Source organism: Dromiciops gliroides, chromosome 3, assembly GCF_019393635.1.
Source record: "Dromiciops gliroides isolate mDroGli1 chromosome 3, mDroGli1.pri, whole genome shotgun sequence".
In the NCBI taxonomy this organism is placed as follows: domain Eukaryota; kingdom Metazoa; phylum Chordata; class Mammalia; order Microbiotheria; family Microbiotheriidae; genus Dromiciops; species Dromiciops gliroides.
Window position 1 is genome coordinate 668,177,165 of NC_057863.1, and position 8,759 is coordinate 668,185,923.

At 44.5% G+C, this 8,759-nt stretch overlaps 1 protein-coding gene across 1 annotated transcript; it reads left to right on the forward strand.

Moving 5' to 3' along the window:
• Positions 1-1,261: 1,261 nt before the first annotated feature.
• On the forward strand, positions 1,262-2,792 carry LOC122748468 (zinc finger protein 239-like). Its single transcript, XM_043994098.1, has 2 exons — positions 1,262-1,990; positions 2,709-2,792. The coding sequence occupies exons 1-2, from the start codon at positions 1,262-1,264 to the stop codon at positions 2,790-2,792; spliced, it is 813 nt and encodes a 270-aa protein (XP_043850033.1).
• The last annotated feature ends 5,967 nt before the right edge of the window (positions 2,793-8,759 follow it).

The following is an 8,759-nucleotide window of genomic DNA, read 5'->3' on the forward strand; positions in this document are numbered from 1 at the left end:
AGCAACCTTGCATGGAATGTGCATTCCTAAGCAGGATGGGGACAATGTAATCTTGCGGAGAGCTGAAGGGAAGACAAGGTTTTCCCCATCAGGAAACAGACAGAAGGATGGAAGATAAGGATGCCTGCATCAAGGAAGGCCAGGGAACTAGATCCCTTGTTTTAGGTCTCCAGATGGATTTTTATAAACTTCTCCAGGACATTGCTTCAAGAATGTCATGTGAGAGGTTCAAGACAGTCTGACAGAGTTTTTCTTAGCACAATGAAGGCAAGCAGCCTGACCCAAAAATGCTCTTATCACAATCATATCCTATGGATGGACAGGCATTGAGAGGGGAAGTTGAGGAAAGGGTTTGAGGTTTTCTTGGGATTTTCTTCCTCCTGGGTACTCAGAGTTACCTATAGAGTCAATGACTTTCCTTGCCATCTCCCTTTTCTGCCACAATTTGGTCTTCTCCAGTTCAGGCCCTCTCTCACTGTGTCTCTTTGTCCCTGTCTCTATCTTTCTGCCTCTCCTTTATTACCTAAGAATTTCTTTGAGTGCCCGAGTCTGTCTTAACAATGACTTCAATTGACTCAAGGAGATATTACATGTACTGCATACTCTTAATTACATTGAAGTGGGTGGGCTACTCAATAGACATCCAGGTTTACCTGCAGAACAAGAGAGACATGGATTGAATTGGACAGAGAGAGCTGGCGCTGGTGCCAGCAAGACTTGGGCTCAGGAGCCTCTTCTCACACATTCTGGCTATGTGACCCTGTCCAAGGCACTTAACCCCTCCAGGGTGTAGGGAACTCTCTAAGACCCCGAGTTGCTGAGAAGTTGCTGCCCTGCTCTGGGAGAAGACGTCGTTGGCAGGAGTGGTTCCTGCTGGAAATGGCACCTCAGAGCCTGGTCCTCTCATTTGACCCTTTGTCTAAACACCTCCCATGCTTGTCTTGCTGGATGATTCCTCCTCCCCCTCTCTGATCACCTTGCACAGGATTCAGTCCCCTCCTCCCCATTTAGGTGCTTGTTCCCTTCCCCTCCCTTGTCTCCTGTCCAACATCACCCCAGAGTGGAAGGCCATTTATGAGAGGGCTCACTGTCATTTTCCATTCTCTTACCTCATGCCCAGGATGCCACTTTCCTTTCTCCCACCTCAGGGATTGGACACACTTACATTTTCATTGCTCTCTTTCAGACTTGCACTTGAGGACCGAGGAGTCCAAGAGGCCAAAGGAAGATTCATCCCTGGATCGTCATAGTGGAACTGGGAATGGAGGACCTTTGCCCCTCTAATTTGGGAGATGCCAGAGAATGTGAGAGCCAGAGTCAGATGCAGGAGGAAAGGCAGGAGAGATATTTGAGTGAAGTGACTAATCTTCAAGCCATTCCTACTGAAAAAAAGCTTCTGACATGTAATGAATGTGGGAAAGAATTTCATTATCGCTCCAATCTTACTGTACACCAGAGAGTTCACACTGGAGAGAAACCTTTCCGATGTACAGACTGTGGAAAATCCTTCAATCACAAATCAAACCTCACAGTACACTTGAAGATTCATACTGGAGAGAAACCTTTTGAATGTAAGGAATGTGGAAAATCCTTCAGCCAGAGGTCACATTTGACTTTACATGAAAAGATTCATACTGGCCACAAGCCCTTTCAATGTGATGTATGTGAGAAAGCATTTTCTACGTCCACATATTTTATTCAACACCAAATGATCCATACTGGAGAAAAGCCTTACGTATGTCATGAATGTGGGAAAGCCTTTAATCACAGCTCGAGCCTCATAAAACACCTGAGAATTCACACTGGAGAGAAGCCTTATACATGTAATGAATGTGGAAAAGCCTTTAGTCAAAGCTCAAGCCTTGTAAAACACCGGAGGATTCACACTGGAGAGAAGCCTTATACATGCAATGAATGTGGAAGAGCCTTTAATCAAAGCTCAAACATGTATGTACACCAGAGAGTTCACAAAGACAAAAATCTTCTCGATGTAAGTAATGTGGGAGAGCCTTCAATCTCAATTCAGCCCTAAGGGCTCAGCCAATGACTCATATTAGAGCAGAATGAATAAGATTGTGGAAATATTTTAATTTACTGGCCTAATTTGGGGGGACTAATGTGACTGGGGGGGCCTAATCTCACTGGAGGACTAATCTGCGGACTTTTGACTAATCTGTGGATGTTTGACTGACTGGATATCTGATTGCTATTAATTTAATATGGGCCGTTTTTAAAATTTCTCCATACTGCTCCACTCCCACAATTGATAAGCAAACAATTAAGAAGCCTCTCAATTAAATAATCAAAGCAGAATTTATTTATAAAAATCAATGTAAGAGAGAAGGGTTGAGAAATGCAAATCATACAACCTGTCTGCTTTTAATATAATAAGGGCCATTGCCACCTCTTGCCTTAGGGTATGCTCCAGCTTTCTCCAACTTTCACTCTTTTTCTCCTTCACTCCAACTTTCACTTTGTCGACCCCCCTGAAAAGCCTCTTAGTGTCCTCACCTCTGTTTCCAACCCCCTGGCATCTCTAGTGTCTGTATCTTAGCGCTTTCTCCAACCACCGTACTTACTGTCTCCTGTTCTCTTAATCTTCCCGCCTCTGTGTGTCCTCCTAGTCCTCCAGTATCCCCCCTTCCTGTCCTTTCCTCCCTTACTGTCTTCTTAATCTTCCAGCCTCCCCCCTTCACTGTCTCTGTCAGCCCTATATATGTTTCTTCTCTCCCCTCAAACCTCGGGCCCTCTGCACCCCTGTACACACCAAGCTCATCCGCTGGCCACACTAGGGCTGTGCCCAGTGGGGCTTGAGGGTCCTGTGCCCCCTGCTGCGTGCCTGGGACCTCTGCACTGGCTATGCTAGGGCCTGGCAGGACAAGCCTGGGATCTCTGGGGCAGCTCCCCTCAGGGCGTAGGGAGCTGGGGCTTCCCCCCCCCCCCCAGCCATCTGACCTGACGTCCTGAAAGGCCCATGGACCTTTTTTGGCTCAGCTGAAGTGGAGGGGGAGGGGCACCAGCCCCTTACATAGAAAAAACTCCTGAGAGCCTAAGGCTTTTTAATCTCAGCCCAAAGGCAGGGTCCCCAAATTAAAATAAATTCCCACAAGATAAATATGGGGAAGACTTCACCCAGAGCTCAAACATTAATTTCCACCAGGTAATGGAAAGAATAAGTCCAAAACATTTAATAGAAAATGGTGTGGGAATGCCAAGAACCAATATGATTCCTATAGCTGAGATGAAGAAATATGCCACTCTTTGGAGGAGTTCAAGTGTGTGGAATGTGGCTTATGTTTTCAGATTTTTTTCCTAATTGATTTTTTCTACTTTCTCTACTTTCCTTTCTCTCTCTCTCTCTCTCTCTCTCTCTCTCTCTCTCTCTCTCTCTCTCTCTCTCTCAATGTATTCCACATTATATGGGGATGCTCTTTGGTGGTAGCAGGGCCACAAGAGAAATTTAGGCAATGTGAAAACAATGGATACTGAAATGTTTCCCATGCCCAGATAGATTTATGATGGGCATTATTTTTCTTGCCTTCTCAGTGGATTTAGGTGTGACGGAGAGAGGGGAGGAGAGAATTTGGAAGTGAAAATAAAATACAATCGACTTCAGAGTAAAAAATCCAAACAAAGAAAGCAGAAGGGCAATGAGAGTAACAATTTCTGTAACAACTCAAACATTTTCCAGCATCAGAGGTTTTATATTGGAGCAAAAATATAGAAATGTAGACTGACATAGGCTTAGGATAAGTCAGCAGAAGCTTCTCCTGTGAGAAGCAAAACCAAAGATGACCAGACAATGGGACAGCCATGTAGAAGAATCAAGGGACCATTAAAGTTTAGATTGAGCAACTAGACATCAGGACAGACACACCTAAGAAGTAAGGGGAGAAAAAATTCTGTAGCAGAAATGTGTCTCGAAAATTTCTAAGTCTGATGAAGAAAAAGAAACAGTAAAGCCTCCAAGTGGTAGAAAATAGGAATATTTAGAGGGGATAACCACCTCACAATAAAGTCTGTCTTAGGTCTGGGACCCAAAGACATCGAAAACCAGTACTCCATTTCCCTAACTTTATTAAACATCAAAGAAATTGTACTGAAGAGTTAAAAAAAATTAAAATTAAAAAAAGCCCTAGTGGCATGTGTGCAACCTACCTGTGTTTCTTGACATTAAAAATTTTTCTGTGATGAATTTAGGGAATGATGAAGACTCTATAATTTTTTGCTTTCAATAAAGGAATGCAGATAATTTATTCAAAACCCATTTATTAATGCAAAAATAAATTTAATTTGTCTTCTCATATTTTTTTTTTCAGAGCAATGAGGGTTAAGTGACTTGTCTAGGGTCACACAGCTAGTTAAGTGTCAAGTGTCTGAGGCTGGATTTGAACTCAGGTACTCCTGAATCCAGGGCTGGTGCTTTATCTACTATGCCACCTAGCTGCCCCTGTCTTCTCATTTTAAACACTTTTGTTCCCCCTTCATTGACTGAAATCTCTCAATCAGTACTTTTCAATTTTTCAACAAATAAAAGAAATTCTTGTTTCTTAACTATGTTAAATGCCTCCTTATTAATAAATATTTCTGTTCTTGACTGACACATATTTTAGCCCCCAACTCTAACTTAGACACTATATTTCTAAGCTGTAAACTCCACTACTGTCAGAGATCTGTAAAATGAAACATTGCTTTTCATTCTCCTTTTGTTTAGTCTTCATCAAGCTCCATTTAATATTCCTTTGCCAGATTCTTTCCCTCTGTAAACTTCTACCCACCCACATTCTTGAGAAACTTTTTTAGAGGTCACGTTTTGGCTTGTAATTATGTCCATCTGGTAACTCCTCTCATAACCCACTTTCCAGAAAAAACGTAACCTAAAAGGTCAAAATCTCACTGTTTACACTGTTGTAGCAACTCCCATAGCCTGGGAACCTTTGTCTTGTGACTTGTGTCACACACGGAGGCTGTGGTCAAGGGGGTTTCAGAAGGGGACCTCAGTTCTGACCAAGTCATTGACAGGCAATCAGGAGAATACACACTTATGCTGCTGAGATTTTGCTCTGTCACCTTGCTAATTGCTATACAAAACACTGTCAGTCCTCAATCAGGGTCTGTGCTCATTGAGAGAGGCCATTGACTGAACTCGTTGGTCATACCCAGAACCTTGTGCCTCTGATTGGGGAGGGGGGGTAGGTTTAATTGATTAAAATTGATCATGAGGCATCCCAAAGAATTACAAGACTCAGTTTCCTAAGTTTTATTGAAAGACTGTGATGACCACAGGAAGAATACCAGAAAAATGGAAAGGTATCTCAAATAGAAAAGGAAAGATGGTTATATTTTTTATCAGAAAATAATTGATCATCTCCTCATGACCCTAATCTCCACTTTAGGGAGGGGGCACTGAAGGGCCTATCCTAATTTGGAGTTCCTGGGGGCTTAAGCCAGCCCCCAGAGCAGGCACCTTTTAACTTAGGAGGTGTATTTGGGGGGTTTACAGGTGAATCTAAGGGCAAATTTTGCCCTTTCTGCTCATGTTTCTAAAGACATGCTTCAACCTGTCAGACCCAGAGGGTCTCTGTGCTTATGTTATCTCTTGCCTTATGATCTGGTTTCTAGGTGTCCTGTTGTCTGGTACTATTAATGGCTATTAATGGTTAGTGGCCCCTAGTTACTGTCTAAGCTTCTGTTGAAGGTGAGCCTTACCATAAGGACACAAACCTTAGTTTCTCTGTTAACCCTTTAGCCTCCTCCATCGTTTACCTTAATTTTCAAATGTATCAATTGACATCCCAAAAGCAACTAGGGGAGGGGAGAGTGGGTCCCTTAGCTTCCTCTTAGAGGAAAACCTTGGATACTCCAGGGAAATTATTCTTGGAGGACTTCTCCATGGAGCACAGCACTAGAGTCCTGACCACCCTACCAGTCCCTGCCCAGAGCCTCAACCTTTTGGTGTCAAATGTCTATTTATGGGTGTGTATATCCCAGAATTTGACCTTAACATGGGACTCTCCTTTGTGCACACTTATCTCTGGCCTTATCTCTGTGGGACACCCAGGGCCAGCTCCAGAGGATTACATCACGATTGATTGGATTGACTTTGCTGATTGACTCACTTAGAATTACCTTGGTTGGGACCACATGGACCTGAAAGCCTGGCCCTCAAGGGGTGTGTTCTCTGAACTCTGACATAGGCATGTTCTGCTCATGGACCACCCTCAAGTCCAGTGAACCAATGGGTTTGGGTGATGTTAGCCAAGGAGTTTGAAGCAGTGTGTAAGGACTGCCTCTTGTGGGGACTGCAGGGAGCTTCTGGCCAGGGAGGTAGGCAGGGAGACTTCTCTTTTTGGCCGGAGACTGTGAGGTGGGGAGGGTGCCTTGTTCTGCCTCTTCTATCCTAGGTAAGTAGGGCTTCTGAACGTTCTGAACTCCACATGTTATCTCTTTACTAATATCTAATATGCCCCCAAACTAGTGCTAAAGATTCTAATTTCTAAGTAACAAATATATTAGAAACCCCAGCTAAAATTACCTATACTTGGGACAGAAATAAGGTGACCACATACAATTTTACCCACTACATCTCAAACAGACTTTAATTCTAGCAGACCTACCCAGCAATGGGAAGGTCTGGAGAAGGAGAGAGGAAGGTCCTTGCCCCATCTTCACAGGTGGTGCTTAACCTGAGCCTGGGAGGAGAGACCTGGTCTGGGGTCCTAGGGAAATTAGCTCCTCAGCCCCAGGCCTGAGAGATTCTCCACACAGGCAAATCTCCCCAAGTGATTGGCAAGTACTTGGTGCTCACTACATACTGAGCACAAAAAATTGCTATTTTTCTGCATCATTGATTAGTCACTGCAGTAGTACTTAGTGGAGTCCTGGACAACTGGGTAACACCCTTGAGACTCTTTTTTTTAAAGGTGCCATCATGGCAGCTAGTTAACACAGTGGACAAAGAACCCACCCTGGACCCAAGAGGACCTGAGCCCAAATCTGGCCTCAGGCATAAGACACTCCCCAACTGCTGGACTCTGGGCATGCCACCCAACCCTGACTGCCTGACAGGAAAAAAACATACCAATAAACGAACCATAAATCGTTTACGTATATCATCCCTTCCTAATCAGACAGGGGGAGGTGAGGGAGGGAGGAGGGATAAAAATGAGAAGCCAAAACTATAAATAAAAATGTTTGTTACAAAAAACAAAACAACAAAAAAAACCCCAATAACAACAATGTTTGAGCTCTGGGCAAATTCTTCTCCACATTTATTGCATTCATTCTTTTTTTTTTAAAATTTTTTTTGGAGAGGCAATTGGGGTTAAGTGACTTGCCTGGGGTCACACAGCTAGTAAGTGTCAAGTGTCTGAGGTCAGATTTGAACTCAGGTCCTCCTGAATGCAGGGCCGGTGCTCTATGCACTGTGCCATCTAGCTGCCCCTATTGCATTCATTCTTGTCTGTCCAATATGGAAGCTCTGTTAAGCAGTAACGGCTGAGTTGTGATCAAAGGCTTTCCCATATTTCTTATATTCAGAAGATTTCTTGTGAGTCTGAACACTCTGAGGTGCATTCATGTTTAGGGTTGGTCTGATGGCTTTTCTCCATTCATTAACTATCTAAGGCTTCTCTTCAGGGTGAATCCTCAGGTGTCCTGTGTGGTTTCTCTCCACTGTGAACTCCCCAGTGTGCAGCAAGATGTGAAGGGTAATCAACACTTGCCCACATTTTGTACATTTCAGAGGCTTTTTTCAGTAGGAAGTATTTGTAGATTAGTCACTTCACTCAAATCTCTCTCCTGCCTTTCCTCCTACATCTGGCTCTGGCTTTCACCTTCTCTGGCATCTCCCAGGTTTCCACTGTGACTGTCCAGGGATGAATCATCTTTTGGCCTTTTGCACTTCTTTGTCCTTCAGTGAAAGTCTGAAAGAGAGTAATCAAAGTGCAAGTGTGTCCATTTGCCTGAGCTGGGAGAAAGGAAAGTAGCATCCTGAACATGGGGTAAGAGAATGGTGGCCTGAATGAGGAGGTCCATGGCAATGAGCCTTCTCATAAATGACACTCCCCTCTGGGTGGTATTGCACTGGAGATAATGTAGGGGAAGTGAATAATCACCTAAAGGGGGAGCAGGGGACTGAATCCTGTGCAAGGTGACCAGAGAGGAAGAGGAGGAATCATACAAGAAGACAGGCACGAGAGGGGTTTAGAAAAAGAGTCAAACAAGATTGGGACCTTGTGTATAAGCCCATGTATGAGGAACAGGGTCAGGCCACGTCCAGCAGGGCCCTCCTGCCAAGGAGTCTTCTCCGAGAGCAGGAGTGCAGCTTCTCTGCAGTTTGAGGTCTTAGAGAGTTCCCTACATGGCTGAGAGTACCTTGCCCAGCATCACATGACCAGAAGCTGTGAGAAGAGGCCCTTGAGCTCAAGTAAAGTGGTGTTGCATTGGCTTGGCCTCATAGGTCTGTGGATTAATGAGTAGAAATTGCCAGCCCCCATTCCATAGGCCTTCTGATTCTTTCATGCGGGATTTTGCCTCTGCCCTTCCCCCTCCCCCAGTGCATTCCCCTCACCCCTCAATTTAACCATGAGGATGTCATCATGGGGCAGCTGGGTGATATAGTGGATGTCTCCATCCACCCTGGACCCAGGGGGATCCTGGCCAAGGCCTGGCCTGAGACACAGGACAGTCACCCACTGCATGACCCCAGGACCATGAGGGTCAAGTGACTTGCCCAGGGTCACACAGCTAGTAAAGGT